A 23,254-nucleotide genomic window follows, 5' to 3' on the forward strand; every position below is an offset into this window, starting at 1 on the left:
AGTTTGACTTCCTCCTTCCCAATTTGTATCCCTTTGATTTCTTTTTCTTGCCTAATGGCTCTGGCTAAAACTTCCAGAACTATATTGAATTGCAGTGGCTTTATTATTTTTTCATGGGGTCTCCCCATGTAATAGAATAGTATATATCCCACAATGGATTTGTGTTGAAATGGATTTGTGTTTCTCAAAGGAAAGAAGTCATGAGTCTGCATCTTTATCTTAACTAGTGACATAAAGTATTTTGTAGAATGCAAATGCCTATAAACACTTTTTTGACTTAGCAGGTAATGACTGTAAAAGAACTTACTAATTGTTGATATAAAGTAACTAAACAGTTCTATAAAAAAGATATTGTTATTTCCATTTTAAATAGGACAAAACTGATGCTTATAAACTGAGGATTATTATGGAGCAAAAACTAATAATTACACCCATTTTTTTTAACTTCTATTTAATGAATATAAATTTCCAAAGTACAACTTATGGATTACAATGGCTTCCCCCCCATACCGTCCCTCCTACCCACAACCCTCCCCTTTCCCACTCCCTCTCCCCTTCCATTCACATCAAGATTCATTTTCGATTATCTTAATATACAGAAGATCAGCTTAGTATACATTAAGTAAGGATTTCAACAGTTTGCTCCCACACAGAAACATAAAGTGAAAAATAATAGATGATTTTTTTTAAATGATGATGAAATCAGATCAGACCTATTGTCATGTTTAATCCCAGTGAGAGTCAAGTTGGGAGTTGATAATTTCTTTTTTTTTTTTTTTTTTTTTTTTTTTACAGAGGATCAGTTTAGTGTGCATTAAGTAAAGATTTCAACAGTTTGCACCCCCATAGAAACACAAAGTGAAATATACTGTTTGAGTACTCGTTATAGCATTAAATCTCAATGCACAGCACATTAAGGACAGAGATCCTACATGAGGAGTAAGTGCACAGTGACTCCTGTTGTTGACTTTACCAATTGACACTCCTGTTTATGGCATCAGTAATCTCCCTATGCTCCAGTCATGAGTTTCCAAGGCTATGGAAGCCCTCTGAGTTCTCCGACTCTTATCTTGTTTAGACAAGGTCATAGTCAAAGTGGAGGTTCTCTCCTCCCTTCAGAGAAAGGTACCTCCTTCCTTGAAGACCTGTTCTTTCCACTGGGATCTCACTCACAGAGATCTTTTGCCAGAGTGTCTTGGCTTTCCATGCCTGAAATACTCTCATGGGCTTTTCAGCCAGCTCCGAATGCCTTTAGGGCTGATTCTGAGGCCAGAGTGCTATTTAGGACATCTGCCATTCTATGAGTCTGTTGAGTATCTCACTTCCCATGTTGGATCACTCTCCCCTTCATTTATTCTATCGGTTAGTGTTAGCAGGTACTAGACTTGTTTATGTGCTCCCTTTGACTCTTAGTCCTTTCATTATGATCAATTGTGAACTGAAATTGATCCCTTGGACTGGTGAGATGGCATTGGTACCTGCCACCTTGATGGGATTGAATTGGAATCCCCTGGTATGTTTCTAACTCTACCATTTGGGGCAAGTCAGCTTGAGCATGTCCCAAATTATACATCTCTTCCCTCTCTTATTCCCACTCTTATGTTTAATAGGGATCACATTTCAGTTAATTTTCAACACTTAAGAATAACTGTGTGATAATTACAGAATTAAACCAGTCATATTAAGTAGAACAGACAAAAAAAACTACTAAGAGGGATAATGTATTAAGTTGTTCATTAACAGTCAGGGCTATGCTGATCAAGTCACCGTTTCCCATAGTGTCCATTTCACTTCAACAGGTTTCCTTTTTGGTGTTCAGTCAGTTGTCACCGATCAGGGAGAACATACGGTATTTGTCCCTTTGGGACTGGCTTATTTCACTTGGCATGATGTGTTCCAGATTCCTCCATTTTTTTGCAAATGACTGGATTTCGTTGTTTCTTACTGTGGTATAGTATTCTAAAGAGTACATATCCCATAATTTCTTTATCCAGTCTACCGTTGATGGGCATTTAGGTCGGTTCCAGGTCTTAGCTATTGTGAATTGAGCTGCAATAAACATTAGGCTGCAGACCGCTTTTTTGTTTGCCAATTTAAATTCCTTTGGGTAAATTCCAAGGAGTGGGATGGCTAGGTTGAACGGTAGGGTTATCTTCAGGTTTCTGAGGAATCTCCAGACTGACTTCCATAATTACACCCATTTTTATAAAACTACAGAAAATTTCTTTCTATATGTTATGCAGATGGTTTAAATACTATTTTTTAAATAAGATGATAGTGAAAACAAACATATCAAATGTCTAATAAAATTATAGAGCTATAGAATCTGGTCAAGTATAGACTAATATTTACAATTTTTGCCCCATTTTTGAAAAGCAAATTTTTTTAGATATCAGAGAGAAGATTCATCTATAATCAAATGTGAAATACATTTAAGTCTTGCCATTAACTTTATTTATTGAATTTCAATATGGTAAATGTTACACTTAGAGATTTGATGACCTGAAATAAATTTAAAGAAACTCTAGTGAAAAAATAATAGGTTGGTCCAGTGTTGTGGCACAACAGGCAAAGCTGCCATGTGTAGTGCCAGCATCGCATTTGAGAACTGGTTTAAGTCCTAACTGCTTCACTTCCAATCTAGCTCCCTATTCATGTGCCTGGGAAATCAATGGGAAATTGCCCAAGTGCCTGGCCTCCTGCCAACCCTGTGAGATACCTGGATGGAGTTCCTAGCTCCTGACTTCACTCTGGCCCAACTGTGGCCATTTGGGGTGTTAACCAGAAGATGAAAGATTTACCTGCCTCTATCCTTCCCTTTCTCTATGTAACTCTGCTTTTCAAATACATAAATAAATCTTAAAAGATAAGAAATACAAAAAGTTGAATTCAAAATATATTTCTATTGTTTTATAATAAAAACAACAATGTATTCCAATTACACTTTTGGTTAACTAAACTTCAATAGAATCATAATTAATATTTTTTTACTGCTTTCCACACACTGTAAACCATTTTCAGTGGTCAATCTCATATTGTTCACCTACCTAGAAGATATCGCTAGTCTTTCCCACTTTACAGATAAGTAAATTAGAGTCTACTCCTCTATTAGCTATAACAAAGCACAGCTACCTTTCAAACCTAGGGTCTGTCTATCCCTAGGACTGAGAGTCTTATGTCTGGGCTCCCCAGGATACTCCGTGGATAAATGATTAAGCAGACTGCTATGAAACATGATTGCTACCCTCTGGGAAAAACAGCAGAAGAGATCTCTGTAGCTTCAAAATTGGTGTTATAAAGCAGTTTATGTTTCAGAGAAATGCTCTCAAGAATTATACTTATTTTGTTAAAAAATAAACAGAGGTATCTAAAGTTCTGTAAAACTCAGCAAATGTTCTGTAGTGACATGAGTTAATTTCATTTCCGTCACTGTGAGTGCTCCACAGGCATATTGTAAATTGCTATGAATTACTGTGGCTGTGACCCATTATCATAGCAGGAAATTACATGAATCTCACAACTGATATGAAATGTACCGCTGTCACTGCAATGCATTAATTTCTAAGTAGTTGGCCCTTTGTAATAACTCTGTAAATGTCCATCTTTGCACAGTTTTCAGTCGAGACAAGTAAAGCCAATATGCATGGAATTTTCACCCATTATTTTCAAGCAGTTATACTGAATTCTAAAATTACCTTTTTATTGGGCAATTTCACCTCGGACATTTTTCCAAGAATTGGAAACACGATAGTCTCATTGTCTTACTTCCCTAATATTTAAAGGAAATTCATTCTATAAAAAGTAAAGCTATTTGGCTGAATACGAAAAGGGAGACAGAGGAAAAAGCAACTCCGATGAAAGTCAATAGTTTTTTTAAAATCTCTTTCCAACTTTTATGGAATAGATAAATGGTTTATTAGGTAATTTTTCTTCTATATTGATTTCTTTACTGATATATAATTTTCAAATAATGGTTTACTTCATCGTTATAGTGTTTAAAAGAATATTTTTACAATTATAAATCATTACAAGTAGAAATAGTTCATTAAAAAGTCAAAGCTATGTAATTCAAATTACAATGTTTTAGCCTTCTGATTTTTTTGGCATTTTGTCCCTCACAGGCAAAATAAAAATAAACAGCAGGTTTAATTAAAATCTTTTGACACTATATATATATGAGCACCTGATGATATATCATATTCATTCTAATTCACTGACTCTGGCTAGAAATCCCCTTTTTTTCAAAGGACTGTAAGCATCTTCCATTATTCTTTTAGTTTTTCTAATGCCACTTCACCATATCCCAAACTTTTCTATTCTTTTCCTTTTCATCATCGTCATCATTTTTTTTTTTAAATTTGAAAGGTAGAGAGATAGTGAGAGACTTTCCATCCACTGGCTCACTCCTCAGATGCCGTGGCAGCCAGGTTTCGATCTGGCCAAGTCCAGGCAGCAGAGACCCAAGGACTCGCGCCATCTTCATCCCCTGCCTTCCAGAGTGCACATCAGCAGGAAGCTAATGGATGCAGATGAGCTGCTTAAATGTTGCGCTAAATCCCTATACCAGATTCTTTGTTCTTTATTTTCCAAAATTCTTTTCACCATTTGTTCTGAAAAAAATTGGTCTATAAATGTATTTCCCTGTTCTTCTATTATAAACCTGATACAGGTATTATATTTAATCCTGTTTGGCTCCTCTTCCACACATCAGTATTCCATTCTGTTACTCAAATTGAATGCCTTATGTAACCAATAGCACACTTCTCTGCATCCTTAATGATATAATTTGATATTTGACATAACACAAGCCATTTAATTTTAGTAAATATAAGGTACTTATGTGGTTTTAGGTACACTGTTAGTTGCTTGGAAAGGGAAAATTGGTCCAAACCAGAGACAATGTAAGGGAGAAAAATAATATATAAAGAAAAAATAAATATATCTTAAATAAAGTATCAATGGAAATAACTGGTAGACAATATCTTCTTCATTACTGCAACATCTATAGAGAGCTTGATGTAAATACAAATTGAAAATAGATATGTACGGGCCAGTGTTGTGGCGTAGCGAGTAAAGCCACCACTTATAGTGCTGGCTTCCCAATATGGACATCAGTTTGAGTCCCAGCCGCTCCACTTCTGATCCAGCTTTCTGCTATCGCCTGAAAGCAGTGGAAGTCCTTGGGCCCCTGCACCAGTGTGGGAGAACAGGAAGAAGCTCCCCCTTTCAGTTCTAAGTAATTGCTCATATAAACCCACTGTGCAGTGTCTTCGGGTTTAAATAGATGGGAACCCAGTTACTGAAAGAGATTTTGTTCTTTCATTGCCCCCAACATATGCTCACACTTTTTCTCCCTCTCTCTAAGTTGCTGTGTTTACACTTATAGAAGTTTTAGCCATCCTATGTCTTAATTTCTTCCTTATTAATGCTTTGTGGGACTGCCCTTCCAATGATAATTTTTCTTCCCCAACATCTCCTTGCATTATCTTAAACAGGGAGCATATCATCCTCCACTTGGGTGAGTTTCTGTGCCCTCTTCCGGTCAACCTCTTGTTAACAAAACCATCTTTTGCTTATCTTTTCGTTATCTACATTTTCTAGTCTAGGATTTGCTCACAGAAATATTTAATACATGCATGTGGAGTTGAATAAAACTGCTATCATAGAGGCATTTTTCAAATCACAAATCAGCACAGAAAATCACAGTGGAAAACACTCAAATGATAGTAAACTATAAAAATTATACCATGTGTAAAACCAACTGTCTTTCATTCATCCCAATAGAAACATATGATTGAAAGTAACCCCCCCAATCCTCTCTCTCTCTCTGTCACATAAACACACACACACACACAAACACACACGCAATTGTTACCATGTTTTGTTTTGCACATGTTTTACATTATCCATGACTAGGAAATTGAAGAATACTGTGATTAGATTTGCTTGGTTTCTTACAGTGAGGCTTTACAATGCCTGTGGGAGGTAGAAGACAAGCAGAGTAATGCAGCAGCCCTGAGAGACCAATGCTGTACTGCTGAAACCCAGATGGGAGGAGACACCTAAAATGCTAATACCTAGAATGCTAGACGTGAGGCTGCTGCAGTTCTCATCTAAGTCTAAGGGTTTTAAAGAAACTAAAGGGCTAAAAATAGAACTAGCATCCCTGAGCCCAATTGTGAGGTGCAGGGTAAAGCAGAGACAGAAGTCCCGAAGATTCCAGCACATTCATGCTTCCTGGAGACATTATGTCTTCAGTAGGTGCATCCTGCCAGTAGTATCATAGTCTTTCCAATGTTCCTCAGAATTATAAAATGTGATCATGTAGGATCATTTTGCGCCTAACTCTTGCTTTCTGTCTTCCAAATTCTTTGTTGGATTTTTTTCATCTATAAACTCCAATGATCATTAATAATCTCCTTATTGGCTTTTCAGATATTTTTGGTATACTTTATCAAAACTAGGATATCCCCCCCAATTCCTTAAAAAAAAAAAAAAAAACTATTTATGAGAGAGAGAGAAGAGACAGGCAGACAGAGACAGATCTTCCATTCCCATAATAGTCCGCACTGTGCTAGGTTACAGCCGGTAGCTCGGAATTCAATTCTGATCTCTCATGTGGGATCCAAGTACTTGAACCATCACTTGCTGCCTCCTGGGGTGCACATTAGTAGGAAGGTATACTCAGGAGTAGAGTCTGGACTTGAAAATCCTACCACTCTGATATGGGATGCAGATGGCCTAAGCTGTGCCTTTACCACTGTGTGTGACCCTCAATAACATAGCTCTAATACCATTATCAAATTTCTGCAGATTATACTGAGAAATTAATAATAGGGGAATGGACAGTAGTCATTGTTATTCACATTACTGGTCATAACTTCAAGTAATATGCCTTCTGTACATTTCTGTCCTTAGACTCTGACCTGTATTTTATAAAAGATGCTGACTTTTCAACATTTGATCCCCTGTCCTCTCTCCCTGATCTTTTGAGCACAAACCTAATTCTCTCATTAGTACTCAGGCATAAAAACAAAAACATAAGCAATTCTATTACTTGTTTGTCACAACTGTTTTATTTTACTTATTTTTTTAAAGATTTATTTATTTATTTGAAAGGCAGAGGCAGAGAGAGAGAGAGAGAGAGAGAGGTCTTTATCCGCTAGTTTATTCCCAATTGGTGGCAATGGCTGGAGCTGCACCGATCTGAAGCCAGGAGCCTGGAGCTTCTTCTGGGTCTTCCATATGGGTGCAGAAGCCCAAGGACTTCTACTGCTTTCCCAGGCCATAGCAGAGAGCTGGATCAGAAGTGGAGCAGCCAGGACTAGAACTGGCACCCATATGGGATTACAGCACTGCTGGCGGTGGCTTTAACTGCTATGCTGCAGCTCTGGACCCTCAATTGTTTTATATACCTCAATCATTTTGTTCTAGTATTAAAATATATATATACATGTCTGTGTTTCCATCTATGGACTTTTGAGACAAGAATTAGCTAAGAAAAGCTTTCAGTAGATAAATAGAAATAAAATGATTTTTCTAGATTCGTCTGTGCCTAAAACTTGACAGTGTCATCTCCACAAATAAAATGGTAATGCATAATTAATACCCAAGGATTTCAGAATGAAGAAGTACATATTGGTATGTAAAAAAGGAAAGAAACATGAGAATGGGAAAATTAACTAACTTAATGTCCATTATAAGTATTTTTGCAGGATTAATCACCATTAGCATTTTATAAGGTGCCAAGAACTAAGCATTTTATTAGCCATTAAAATGCAAAAAAATGAGTATTGGTGATATCATTTTATTTTATGAGTATCTGTAAACTTTAAAAAATGAATTTTAATTCTTAAGAAGTCAATCATGAAGGTATTTTTTTCTCACAGTCTTAATATCTCTCAATCCCATTAGCCTGCACACTAAATGTATCATAGCCTTTCCCCCTTTTTTCCATATAATTGGAGTGTACTCAATTATAACTGTTGTTAAATATCAATTAAGTGTAAAAAATATGTTTTCCACATAAAGTCCTGCTTTTTTCCATGTGATAAGGAATCATACGCTCTAGAAAATATAAAACTAAAGAGTTTTCTTAGTATCCTAAGCTACCTCTAAGTAGACGGAGAGTCACTATGATTGCACTACTGGGAATAAGTTTCAGAATGGCCTTCCCGGGGAGGAGAAGCATGGATCCAAGGATGTATAAGAGCAATCATCTGGAAAAGGAAAAAATCAACTTCTGGATTCTGTGAACTAATAATAAAAACTTAGAGTAAGATTCAGGAAACTAGACACAGCAAAATGTAATGTATATAAGTGAAACTAACATTTTGAGATTTGATTATTTTTTACAGCCCTTGTCTCTACTGTTAAGGAGCAGTGATTTTGTCTTCTTACTATTTGTTGACTTCTTTACTTATTAAGGGTTATGCTCATGACTATAAAATAAACTGAAAGTACGCCATTGTAAAAATTCAAAGAAAGCATGAGACAGGAAGATAGGCTAGGAGCCTGGGTGGGAGGGAGGGCAGGGTGGGAAGGATCACTAAACTCCTAAATCCGTATATATGAAATACATGGAATTTGTTCACCTTATACATATATGTGTGTGTGTGTGTGTCTCTATGTGTGTGTGTCTATATATATATGTGTGTGTGTATATATATGTATATGTGTATATGAATGTTGATATTGGAGAATTCGAGCTTTAGAAAGTATTTTGGCGATTTCCTGGCTCTACATCCTCCTGCTGAAGGCCCCTCAATTGTATTCAGCCCCCCATTATATATTTTGTTAATTTTACCAAATAATGAGAAAAATGTTTTGTGTGACCAAATTCTATATATGTAATAAATTCTACATTTGTGGCCAGTGCAATTTTTAAAATGCATATTTCTTTATTTTCATTTTATTTCAAAGGCAGAGAGAGAAAGAGAATTGTGACCAATTCTGTGTGTCATTCATTTTCTTTTTACAAGTCTAGTTTAGCACAATTTCTATAGCAATAGAGTAAAGGTAATAATTTATGAACATTATACAGTAGTTCTAAGAGCTTGAAGTTATAGTAAATATTAAATTTATAAAGCATGAGCACTACAGCAGCAACTGTAATTAATGGTCTCTGTTATGGCTGCTGCTGTTGAGAAAATCATCATCTAGGATTTTACTTCTACTTTCCAGTTGTTGGCAAATGCTGGAGTTAGAGTCTTGCTGTTTTCTCAAGTGGTCTGAGATAGCAGGCCACCATCACTTACAGGCAATTTGGTCTTCATTAGAAATTAATGAAGTGATAATTGTTCTCTGCAACCTTTTATGTGCAAAGCACGCTTGTGTTTGCATTATCTGCTTAGCAATTTATACTGCTGCATTCAAAGACTTGTGACAGCTTGCCAAAGTTAAATGAGATATCCATAATTAAAATAATATTTTACATCAAATTATTAAAGTGTATACATAATATGTTCCATTTGATGTCTAGTAAAATGCTGCTTATAGCAAAAAAAAATTTGCAAATGATTCATCAATTGAAGTACAAAGTCATCTATTCTTATAAGAAGATCTGAACTTATAAAATGTAAAGCTAATTCACTTATTTTTCAACTGGTAGTGTCATGATCTAACTTTCTGTAAGACAGCCACAGAAAGCAAATATTCTAGTGACTTTTTGCTAGTTCTATTTTTAAAATGCCACTGTAGAGCCAATGTAAATATAATACAGAAGATTTCACATAGCACCAACTTTTAATGCCAGAGTTCTTTTAAGCACCAGGTATACTCAATCTTTTTTTCTGATATTAAACTTGCACATTAATTTTGTTTTAAACATAACTTTACCACCATAGAACCCTCAGTATAAAATTTTTATATCAGAGACTCCTTATTACACAGTTTCCTTCTGTAAAGCTTCTGATATAATATATATAGAGAGTGAATGTTTGAAAATGTATGTAGTGATTATTCAAAATCAATGTGAATATTTCTTTCTGTATATCAAGATATTAATTTTTATGATTTTTCTAGGATTTTCTAAAATAGTACTAATTTGTTTCTTTTTGAGACATTGGATATGACAAGGAAGTCAAATCAATTTTGCCTCCAGAAAATGAATGATCATTCTAGATCCTGAATGATCAAGATTATTAAAATAAGTAGTACTTTTTACTTTATGTTAATGTTCATAAGTGATGTAGCGAGAATTAGAATTTTCTATACTATAGTCCTCATACTGGTAAGGTCCACAATTTGTTATGGATAATTTAAAATACTAAGATAAATTATTTATTTTTCCCTAATGAGGCTTAAAAGTCAAATGCCATGTTTCCTTACTTGTAGTTACCATCATCAATTTAATAAATTAATATTTTATCTCATTTTGCAATTAAAAGTGATTGACTGTAATTTGTATAAGTCTTTAGTAATTAGGGGAATACCTCAAAAAGTTCATGGGATGTAGAATAAAATATGTTAATTTGAGTGCAAAAAGTTTTTGGAATCCTTACATAATTTTTTCATATTATACATTTGTCATGAATTTTTAAGTACCAATACATAAATAGAAAGATCGTTAATCAGTGTTAAATTTTTGATTCAATTTAAAGTTTAAAATGTATGGTTACTGATGAAGATAGTTAAGTACTGTAATGGAGAAAGATTTAGGAATATGTTTATAAAGTTTTCACAAAGATTTATTTACAAAATTAAAACATATCCTCTAATATGAATTTCATATCATTTTACTTCCATGAATGATTTCTATGTATATTATAAGAAAATATCCCGCCTTATACAACCACAGAAGGTAAAGTTTTATGTTGTATATTATGGTGGATATGAAGTGGTTTACAAAATTTAAGGAATGGTGATGTTGTAAAAAGCATAGAGGAAAAAGCACAGTCCAGTGGGGTTCTGCCATCAGCAAAGGAATAAGGGATACGAGACCTAGGATGCATTGGAAAAAAGTAAAAGAGCTCACATTGCTAAGAAGATGGTATGTGCATAAGTGACAAGTGTCATTTCCTACTCTTGATCTCAGTTCAAGCTTTTAGGGGAAATATAATGTAGGTTGGGATCAATTTTTGTAAGAAACACAAATGTCAGACTATAGAGTTTGAAAGTTTCTGTGTATGTAATGGAGAGCCCTACACTACTTTGAATTCAAGAAGGACATAGTAAAGGTATATTTTCCTGGGAGAAGTAGGCAACATTGGACATGGTAAAAAAAAAAAAAAAAAAAAAAAAAAAAAAACACACATACAGGGATAGCAGTTGGAAATAGCTGGTGTGATACTTTTGGTTATCCTGAGTACCAAAAACAGTATGGCCCTGAGTTAAAAGCTTCTCACTCACAGAAAGTAGTACTTCAACTGTCTTATAATGACTTAAAACTTGTAAAGTGTTTTTATGGTGAGAAAAGTTCTATAAGGACAATCTTAAGTACTATAACAAAGTAAAAACAACAAAGACCAGACCAATAGTTATGTATTTCTTGTTTATGTACAAGTCCAATATGAGTAAAGGGCATTAAAAATTTAAATGTTCATCACATATGTCTTCATTTTTTCATGTGTAACTCTCAGTTTTTATTTTCAGGTGGGAAATAAGGTGTGTTTATGTATTTACTCCAAATTTCTTTAGTAGTTCCTTAATACATATCCTCAGAAATGACTGAGTATATTAAAAACTGTCATTCATTAAGATATTTGATAATGAAATGATTTTTTTGAAATTTCTTTGTTTATTTAAGAGGCAGAGTTACAGATAGAGAGAAGGGGAAACTAAGAGAGATGTCTTCCATCCTCTGGTTCTTTCCCATATGGCCACAACAGCCTAAGCTGGGCTGATTTGAAGCTGGGAGTCAGGAACTTCCTCCAGGTCTCCCACGTGAATGCAGGGGCCCCAGCATCTTCCACTGCTTTCCAATGCACATTATCAGGGAGCTGGACTGGAAGAGGAGCAGCCGGGACACAAACTGGAGTCCATATGGGATGCTGGCGCCATGGGCAGTGGCTTAATCTACTATGCCACAGCACTGGCCCCAGTGATACTATTTAGATTCATTTCATTTTGCTATACATCAGTGTTACCAGCACCTGGCCTAAAATGGGAGAAAATAATATAGGAGAATTTTAGGTGGTGGTGTTTTTCATTCTTTTAAAATATGCAGACTGGGGTCAGCACTGTGGCAGTGGGTAAAGTTGCCACCTTCAGTGCTGGCATCCCACATGGGCACCAGTTTGAGTCCTGGCTGCTCCACTTCCAATCCAGTTATCTGCTATGGCCTGGGAAAGCAGTAGAAGATGGGACAAGTCCTTGGGCCCCTGCACCCACGTGGGAGACCTGGAGGATGCTCCTAGCTCCGGGCTTTGGATTGGCACAGCTCAAGCAGTTGCGGTCAATTGGGGAGTGAATCAGCGGATGGAAGGCTTCTCTCTTTCTCTTTCCCTCTCTCTGTGTAACTGACTTTCAAATAAATAAATAAATCTGTAAAAAATATACAAGCACACAGACACAGCATATTCAACATAACCCTATGATGGTGTCATTGGGGAACATATGATTTGAGGTTGTAAGCCTGGAATTTTCGGTTAGGCTCAATCGTTTGCTAAGTGATATTTCTCCTAAAAATCCAATAAATTGCCATGCAATTCTAATGTGATCATCAAAACTGTAAACTGCTTTTTGTCAATGAACTAAGAGAACCTTGCAGAGAATAAAAATTATAAATAGGAACTTTGTGGAATTAGTCCATGTCATATTTTTTAAAAAGTAACATTGAAGTTCCTGCTTGTTGTCTGGTTCCTGTTATAGCTATATCTTGGATTCATCATCTATCACTCTGGTTAACTCACTAATTCTGCATCTCTCTGTTTTCCCCTTTGATTATCCAGTGGGAAGAGATCAGTGGTGTTGATGAACATTACACACCCATCAGGACTTATCAGGTGTGCAATGTCATGGATCACAGTCAAAATAACTGGCTGAGGACAAACTGGGTCCCCAGGAACTCAGCTCAGAAGATTTACGTGGAGCTCAAATTCACATTACGGGACTGCAATAGCATCCCATTGGTTTTGGGAACTTGCAAGGAGACTTTCAACCTGTACTACATGGAGTCTGACGATGATCACGGGGTCAAGTTCCGGGAGCATCAGTTTACCAAGATTGACACCATTGCCGCCGATGAAAGTTTCACTCAAATGGACCTTGGGGACCGCATTCTGAAACTCAACACGGAGATTAGAGAAGTGGGTCCTGTCAACAAGAAGGGATTTTACTTGGCTTTTCAAGATGTTGGTGCTTGTGTCGCCTTGGTGTCTGTGAGAGTGTACTTCAAAAAGTGCCCATTCACAGTGAAGAATCTGGCGATGTTTCCAGACACAGTGCCCATGGACTCCCAGTCCCTGGTGGAGGTGAGGGGCTCTTGTGTCAACAATTCGAAGGAGGAAGATCCTCCCAGGATGTACTGTAGTACGGAAGGCGAATGGCTTGTACCCATAGGCAAGTGCTCCTGCAATGCTGGCTATGAAGAAGGAGGCTTCAGCTGCCAAGGTCAGAGCCTTCTCTTTTCCTTAGAGTGCTCTTTCTCCTCTGTGAGTTTATCACTGAGTGGCTGAAAGCAATGAATGTAATCTGAACTCCTTTGGCAGCAAAACATCTGCAAACTGACCAGATTCTGTGCATAGACTCAATTCATCCCACTTGACGTGATGATTCATAGTTTGTTTTAGAAATAGTAAAGTTTTGATTATGCTGCGCTGGCCTCCAATCCACTAGAAGTGTGATACACACTTTATCATTTTTCTGCTATTTAGTGACTTTTGGTAGTCTAACTCTACACCATCTGAAGAAAAAAATATTCTGCCTCTTAGAGGGGATGGAGACATAGTAAGCATTCAGCTACTCTAACAGCATTAGGTATGATGGTATTTATGTTTCTGCTCACCTATCTCATAGCAATATTTACTTCGTTCTTATAAAATATGGTGCTTTCTATACAGACATCTGGATATCAAATACATGTTAGCTTACCAACCTTTAGCACCTTCAGGAAGACTCATATAAAAATCTGTGATCAGTTTTTCAGTATTTGTTGCACAGGGTTATTAGCTTTTACAATTTCTTTAACTTGTTGACTTGCCTCCTTTCGCACTGAGGAGAATATTTGTGTCACCCCTGGAGTCGGAATAATAGCTGATACATAATATCATATTACAGAATCTGAACTCTGTCACCAATTGATTTTTAAGAAAAACGTCACTGCATTTGAACTGAAGCCAATTCAAAATTATTGTTTCATAAACTGTGTATCAGATTTATCACATCATAATCATACTTAATCCTAAAATCTCTTCTTTAGTACTACGCAAGGATTTATGCTTAAGAACACACTGATATATTATTTAAATACTTAATATGTAAATATATAGAAGAATTTAAGTATATAGTCCTTGGAATCTTCCCTTGTTGTTATATTCTGTCAAGAGCATTGAGTTTCATACTCTACTCATGACCTTTTAAAAAGTTGCTGTTCACGGCCTCAATAGGCTAATCCTCTGCCTGTGGCACCGGCACACAGGGTTCTAGTCCCGGTCGGGGCGCTGGATTCTGTACCCTGTACCGGTCACTCCTCTTCCTGTCCAGCTTCTGCTCTGGCCCGGGAGTGCAGTGGAGGATGGCCCAAGTGCTTGGGCTCTGCACCCGCATGGGAGACCAGGAGAAGCACCTGGCTCCGGGCTTCAGATCAGCGTGGTGCGCTGGCCATAGCAGCCATTTTGGGGGTGAACCAACGGAAAAAGGAAGACCTTCCTGTCTGTCTCTCTCTCTCACTGTCCACTCTGCCTGTCAAAAAATTTTAAAAAAATAATAAAAAAAGTTACTTTTCACAAGTTTATGTAGAAGAAATGATTATACTGTATATACATGTATATATATATATAGTCCTTTTAAAATCTGAATATAATATATTTTGCTTTAGACTACTGAAACAGGTTTTAGAAAAAATGTTTAATGAGAGCAAATGATACACTCCAGACTCACTCTTCCATGGTATTTGGATCCTTGCAAAATATCATCAGGATACTCTTACTAAAATAATTTTAAAATTTCTAAAATTAAATCAGAGTACTAGCTCCTACTTGCTTATTTTACATGAGTGGAAAAAATATAACAAATTTTTATATTCCACTTTAAATTTACTTTATCTCCAGGGACTTTGTATTATTCGGTGTATGTAAGGTTTACTTTTAATGAATGAAGGTCTACCTCAGCAAGAATTTAAAAGATGTACATTTGTCAATTATTTCGTGAATGGTGACTTTGTTCTAAACACTGTAGTAAGAATTCAAAGATATTTTTAAACATTCATTGATTAGTCACTTATTAGATGTCAGACAAAATATTTGCTGATCTGCTAAGTAATGTCCAAATATTAACTCATTTCCCCAGAATGAAATGAGGAGATTAAAACCTTGATAGGTTAAACATCTTGACTTCGGTTCCTCTGTGAGGAAATACTGGAATGGGGATGTGGAACTAGATCGTTTGACTGTAAATGTTGTAATCTTTTTTTTTATTATTCAATTCTATTTCTCTTTATTAGTTATAAATAGGAAATGGTACTAAAGAAGCTCCTTGTCACCAGTTCTGTAACAAACACACAAGAATTCAAATTAGGACAGAGATTTATAAAAAGAAGTATCTTTGTTAAAATAATTCATTTATATAAGGTGAGCAAGTTTCCTGTGTTTCTTATTTACAGATTTAGAAGCATAGTGATACTTCCTACCCTAACCTCCCTCCTGCCGTGTTCCCACCCTCAATCTTCCCATCTTTCTTATTCTTTTAATTTTTACAGTGACATACTTTCAGTTTATTTTATAACCATAAGCTTAACCCTCCACTAAGTAAGGAATTCAACAAACAGTGAGAAGAAAAAACGATTCTCTACCAGTGGAGTCGAGGGCTGTAATCTTGACACACGGTATCTGTGATTCAGTCTAACAGTGACAGAGACAGGGGATCCCGTGAGGTCATAAATTCTCCTGGACTTAGAGTACTGTATGTTGAAGGATAAGCAGGGCCACAAACAGTAGGCGCAGAGCAGCCAAGAATCTGTCAAAATAAACCTTGTCTATATCCATTTATTTTATACACCTTTCTAAGTTTTTAAGAAGAATTACTAGCCAAAGATAGTCTGAGTGACATCTTATAGAAACCTAAAGATGTGGCTTGTCAGGTATCTAAGATATGCAAAACAACGGTCTGCCATATTTAACTCAATTAGGTGTTTCTGACCATCTACAAATACAGCATAAAGATGTGCCAGGCACAGAGAAAACATAGATGAATAAGTCATTGTGTCTACCTTCCAGGAGCCCATAAGCTGGTAAGAATGATAGATCCATACATGAATCATTTTCGTGCAAGAAAGACTAATAAATTTTCTACCACAGAGAATGTACCTTGACAGTGTAGAGGAAAGAGAGATTAATTCTGAGTTTTGCAAAATTAATCACATGATTTGTTAATTAATAATGGAAACACTTTGCCTTCACTGTTTGGGGTTTTAATTGCTATTGTATTTAGAAATCTTGGGAATAGGAAAAAAAGGAGGTAAAACTACTTTAAAAAATTACACACTCCAGAAGGTGAGATTTATAGTTCATTTATCAAATCATCTTAAAATCTCAAAATATGTAGGAGTATCATGAGTGTACTATCTTCTGAGTTTGTACTACCTGGACACCTTAATGAGGATCCAAATTTTATAATTAGGTGATTTTATGACTTTACTAATAAAACATTCTGAATTGTCTATTCTATGGTAGGCAGATAATTGGGACAGTTAAAGTTCAGTGAACTGAATGATGAAAATGTGGCAATCTGCATTTGATGGAAAAAGCATATTGATAAAATAGCTTTATATTAAAAAACATAACCATCGATTCCAGGACTATAAATAACAACAAGTTAGTTTTGTACAGTGCCAGAATCCTAAATGTGGAACTGTTTTTTCTCTTGTATTCACATAGTTCGCTTTTCCTAAAATAAGAAAAAGTAACAGAAGTGTCCTTTGATCATCTATTTAAATATTCAGAACGCATTGAACTTTTAAATGTGACTACACTTACATTGAACACTAGACATAGAATGATGCACATTGTCACTGCTACGTTTGGTTTATATTTTAAAAATTGTGTGTGTGTCTGTGTGTGCTTTAAAGTGCTTTGGCCTCTGCCTTTGAAATAATATAGATTGCAAACCTGCTTACTAAACAGAGCTAAGTTAATAAATTAAAGTGGAAAATGTAAGCTTTTAGTGTTGGTGTGGAAGGAGGTGTTGGTATAGGAGGAGACGAGTGATGGGAAATTAAAGCGCTCTACAAAGAGCAGGTAGTGTTTATCCTAGCTGGTAAGATGTCTGCATACCAAATGGAGTGCCTGGGTTTGACTCTAAATTCACACTCTGGACTTTAACATCCTGCTAATGCAAATTCTGGGAGACAGCCCGGTTGGCTGGCTCAAGCAGTTGAGTTCCTGCCACCTGTGTGGGAGACCTGGATTGCATTCCTAGCTCCTGGATTTGGCCCAGCCCAATACTGGTCCTTTTGGGTGTTTTGGGAGTTAACCAATGGCAGTGTGCATGTGCATGCTCTCTCTTTCTGCCCTCAAATACATTTTTAAAAATCTGCAATAGGTGCTGTATGTTGCTACATTTTGTTGTTGCTGTTATGGAAGAAGGGGTACAGGAAAGCTAGGAAGATAAAGGTACACCTTTTTCTTTCAATGAGTGCAGGAACAGGGAACGTTTTTTCTTCCAAGGGCCATTTGAATAGTTCTAACATCATTTGTGGGCCACAAAATTATGAACTCAAAAATTATCCTGTAGGGACTGATGTTGTGCTATAGGAGATTAAGCCGCACTGTCTGCAATGCTGGCATCACATATGGGTGCTGGTTTGAGTCCTGGCTGCTCCACTTCTGATCCAGTTCCCTGCTAATATGCCTGCGAAAGCAATGGAAAATTGCCCAAGTCCTTGGGTCCCTGCCACCCATGTGGTAGACCTGGATGGAATTCCAGGGTCCTGGCTTTATAAGTCTGCCTTTTAAAAGTAAATCAAAATAAATCTTAGAACAAAAAATTAGCCTGGGGGCCATCACTGTGGCATAGTGGGTAAAGCCGATGCCTGCAGTGCCAGAATCCCATATGGGTGCCGGTTCAAGTCCTGCTGCTCCACTTCTGATCCAGCTCTCCTATTGCCTGGGAAAGCACTAGAAGATGACCCAAGTTCTTGGGCCCCTTCACCCACGTGGGAGACCCAGAAGAATCTCCTGGCTCCTGGCTTTGGGTCGTTGCAGCTCTGGCCATTGTGGTCATTTGAGGAGTGAACCAGTGGATGGAAGATCTACGTCTTTCTCTGCTTCTGCCTTCTTGTAACTCTGCCTTTCAAATAAATATTAAAGCTTTTTTTAAAAAAACGAGAGAGAGGCAAAATGCCCAACAACATTTAAAAAAATAGCTTGGTATAAATTTCTTGAATTCTGAGTCCCACCTGAGGTTGCCTTGGCAAGGCCATACTAAATTACCAAATGATTTCACAGGCCTTATATGGCCAGTGCGACCCTTCCTACCCTTGAAGAAAATAAAATAGAGGAGGAAGGGCAGAACTATTAGTAGCTAGTGATTTGTTCAGAAATTGCATCCCAAATAAACTGGAAATGGAAAAAATTCAGCTTCAAAAGGGTGAAGAACAGTTATTATAATCAATTTAACAAAATGAACAAAAAAACTACTTACACTTAAACTGATAGAAAATAATGAACACATTAGTATGGGGGAAAGAAGTCCTTCACTAGATTTTGTTTACTAAGTGCATCTCTAGTGTATCATTTTATTATTATTATTTTTCCATTTCAGCAGTTTTTAATCTAAGTGTGTATATAAGTTTACTTTATTCCTGCATCTTCTTCCTCATTTTTGTCCTTCTCCTTTGCTTCTTGATGAGATTTTGCTTTCCATTCCAAGGTCTTTTTGCCGTCTTTGTCCAGTTTTAGCCTAGGGAAAGGCCATATGGACAGTCGTGACTTTTCTCGATGTACGTGGCCTTTCTCAGTACGTGGCCTTTTCTCGACATACCTATTCAGTGTAGATGACTTATGCCTTCCTATAAACCTGGACTGCTTTTCCAATTTGCTGAGTTTTGCAGTGTCCTCCCATAACTTGAACCTTCTCGCCCTTTCAGTTGCAATGGATTGTACATTGTACTTCTGTCTCGATTCTTTGGAAAGAGGGGAAGGCATAATCTCCCTGCGAATATGGGAAGGGGCATAGAAATGCCATCTTCCGTTCTTGCTGCACTCAGAAGTCACAAAGAGATTGACACTTTTGCCACTACCTTTATGGCAATGGCCACAAAAGGGAAAAGATCATGCAGTATTTTAAAATGTGGCTCTGTTTAAGTAAGTTATTTCTCATACTTGAAGAGAGAGTAGGAAAGTGTGGTATTTCTTTTAATTTATTGTGTTTGTGTTTCAAAGTTTATTTGGGTTCTATTCCTGAGATCAGGGAGAACTTGCTGGATTTTGATAATATGATCCAACATCAGGCTATTATTTTTAATGGTATGTTAATAAACTTTCTTTTAAAAATAACATTGATAAATATAATTATGAAGTGACTTACTAAACCCAATCATCTGCATTTGCTATTCATCAATGACAATCAAGATTTTACTTGATTATTTCATGTGGGACAGACTTCATTTACTGGCATCCCAGCATAACTCTTTTTCAATAGTTTTCTCTGTTGCAGATTAGAGGTGTTGAGAAATTTTACATCAATACCAATGGAATGTCATGATTTTTGTCCTGTAAATCCTGAGTAATGAATTATGTTATCTCCTTTGGTTTAGTTTGGAGAGAAAAAATGAGAATGCTAATGGCTTTTTATATTGTCAATTAATTACATTTAAGGCAGATAGCAGAAGGTTACTATAAATATTCCTATTCATACAAACTTTGTTTAGACTTAGTGTAGCAAATACCTTATTAATGTCACTGAAGAATTTGTTGCTCTGTGCTTTATCTCTGCACATTCATTGTGGAATGCTAACTTTATTCCCTGTTCTTTTACATTGGCGGCGTACTAGAAAATTGTGTTTGATGTGATGTATGAAGACATCTAGATTTTTTGATGACCATCCAAAATTGTTTGTTTTACTTACAATTTATGATACCAACTCTTATTCTCCACTCATTTTTCTGTCAATTCAGAAACTCCTAAAACACTTGTCAAGCTTTCAACAACAGGATAATTTAAAGATTCTGCTTGTTGTGACAGTGGAACATCAGCAACTGAAAGCCACAGTAAAACGTTCTTAGCACCTACTGAGTCCAAGTGTGTAACCACGAGGCACCCTTCAGAGATGCAAGGTGTCTGTGAATTTGGATGAATTCAGAAGTATATCCTTCTAGTTGTTTTCAGACTGGAAGTTCCTTGAGGGCAGAGACCACTAATGTCTTTTTATAGAAACATTGTGCCTAGAACCTAAAAAGGGTCTAATTGTTTTTTTTTTTTTTTTTGACAGGCAGAGTGGATAGAAGAGAGAGAGACAGAGAGAAAGGTCTTCCTTTTGCCGTTGGTTCACCTTCCAATGGCCACCACAGCTGGCGCGCTGCAGCCGGCGCACCACGCTGATCCGAAAGCAGGAACCAGGTGCTTCTCCTGGTCTCCCATGGGGTCAGGTCCCAAGCACCTGGGCCATCCTCCACTGCACTCCCGGGCCACAGCAGAGTGCTGGCCTGGAAGAAGGGCAACCAGGAAAGAATCCGGCACCCGGTGTGCCGGCGCCGCTAGGTGGAGGATTAGCCTAGTGAGCCACGGCGCCAGCCCTTTTTTTTTTTTTTTTTTTTTTTAACAGGCAGAGTGGACAGTGAGAGAGAGAGACAGAGAGAAAGGTCTTCCTTTGCAGTTGTTTCACCCTCCCTAATTGGGTTCTGCATTAGACACTTACTAAATAAATAAATTCTAGGATATTTTTTTTTTTTATTTGACAGGTAGACTCATAGACAGTGAGAGAGAGAAAGACAGACAGAGAGTTCTTCCTTCCGTTGGTTCACTCCCCAAATGGCCGCTACGGCCGGCGCTGTGCCAATCCAAAGCCAGGAGCCAGGTGCTTCCTCCTGGTCTCCTATGCAGGTGCAGGGCCCAAGCATTTGGGCCATCTTCCACTGCCTTCCCAGGCCACAAAAGAGAGCTGGACTGGAAAAGGGGCAACCGGGACTAGAACCCGGCACCCATATGGGATACCGGCACAATTCTAGGATATTTCTATGCCAACTTACATTTTTAGAATGTGTCCTAGAGAGAATATGCTTACTTTATTTTATTTAGCTTAGAATCTACTACTAGACTATTCACAGTACATTACAAATAAAGATGTTCATTTTATCTGATTTGAAATGAACCCTTTTAACTATTAGGTCATGTACAGTTGCAACCAGTTAAGAACAAATTCATCTGAACTCTCATTAGAGTAATGAATTAATGAAATAAAGTAATGATAACACTTTATATAATTCTTCAGGGAATTCACATTTCTTTTTGATAAATTTATGATGAATATTAATATTGTCTCATACTAATTAATTCCTTCTAGATTCATGCTATAATAAAGCAAAGATCCAATATTTTTAGAGATAATGAAATAAGTCTGGAAATTGTGTTACGAGTTTCTAAAGCATTGATTCATCCTATAATGACTTCATTAAAATAGTAAAGTTTCTCACCTTAACCTGTAAAAAATTTATTTTCCCTGAACTAAAAATGACAACTCTCCATTTTTACTTTGCCTTTAGCACTGGCACACCATGATTTTTCTAATTAATGTTTTCATTTTGAAAAAAAAGTGCCACTATGCAAATAACCTTGCCATAACAGTGAATAGATGCATTATGACTGTGTTGTAATAGTTATCCATTCATTCATTATACAAGATTGGATGTCTCCTATGTCTTCTCAGCAATTTACATAGGAAGTATCACAGTATTAGCAGGATGCATAAAACCTCCATGTTCTGTTTAGCAAAAAGCTCTTGTTACTAACAAGCATTTGAGTCCTTGGGCCTAGGATCCCAAAATTCCGCTTATTAATTTTCTGCTTCCACAGTGTGACTTGATATCCTCAGCCACAAAAGGGATGACCATCCAAATCACTAACGGGCATATAACTTAGCCCAGTAGATACTATTTAGCATTGGATAAAATGTACTTGGCTTATTTGGACATCATTATTATTGTCCTATTGGCTTTCTTGTTTCCAACTGTGTGAAAACACTGAGATCTGACAAATGCACCCACTTAACAGTCTGTTTCTTACCTTGGACCATAGAGATCTCAAGGGAGAAAAATGTATCTTTAATGAATTTATATACTTGTATATATATATATATAAATTCATTAGTTGGTTGACTACTCCCTTTCAAACAGGATTTTTCTTTTCTGAAGAGAGTTCATTTTTAGTTACATTAAGCCTCCATTCTATTCAATCATAGTAATACTGCCTCTATGATCCTAATGTTAGCTTTTCTTTTTCTTCTTCTAAACAGCAGTCATTCTTGATTTTTCCCATCTGGTATTTAACTCAGTCTTTTATTCTTTATGCTTTGAGTATTTTCCCATCGTTTTCTTTTTCCTTTTTTTTTTAAAGTGACCCCGGTTTAATTGGAGAAAATTTTATAATGTATACTAAGATAGAATTTTACATGTTAACTGATTTGATTTTTGAAAAAATATAGTTTAGGAAACAGGGAAACACTTAAATATAGAAAATAATAAAGCTCCACATTTCAAAACCATTATGTCTATATTTTTTTTCACACTATGTTTGTGTCCTAACACTCATTCTGTAAAAGACTTTGTTACATAGTTACACAGGGCATTATAATAATAAGTGAAGTTATTGCCTTGAATGTATCATGCAAGTAAAAAATAAGAATGCAAATGCATAAAAAATCTGTTGAAGCATTTTCTTTGACACTTTACAAAACTAAGCAACTTAATTCCTTTTAGTTAATTTTATATATATATATATATTTAAGAATTAGTATAAGCTGTGTAAGGCAATGGACAATCAGTAGAGATTGCATATTATATGCCAAATGTACTTAAATGAATTACTATGTGATATTACTAGAAATTTTCAATCAAATAATGTCAACACAATATCTAAGCAGTAATTAAAGTAAAAACTCTTT

At 36.4% G+C, this 23,254-nt stretch overlaps 1 protein-coding gene across 2 annotated transcripts in view; it reads left to right on the forward strand.

Moving 5' to 3' along the window:
- The window catches only part of EPHA3 (EPH receptor A3), a 394,767-nt gene that overhangs the window by 95,542 nt on the left and 275,971 nt on the right, over positions 1-23,254 (forward strand). For both annotated transcript variants that reach the window (XM_008267088.5, XM_002716757.6), the window contains exon 3: positions 12,891-13,551. In XM_008267088.5, coding sequence (XP_008265310.3) covers positions 12,891-13,551 — 661 coding nt within the window. The remainder of the gene's footprint in view (positions 1-12,890; positions 13,552-23,254) is intronic.

This window comes from Oryctolagus cuniculus, chromosome 4 (genome assembly GCF_051225735.1).
Source record: "Oryctolagus cuniculus isolate XC-2025 breed Fujian yellow rabbit chromosome 4, ASM5122573v1, whole genome shotgun sequence".
Classification (NCBI taxonomy): Eukaryota; Metazoa; Chordata; class Mammalia; order Lagomorpha; family Leporidae; genus Oryctolagus; species Oryctolagus cuniculus.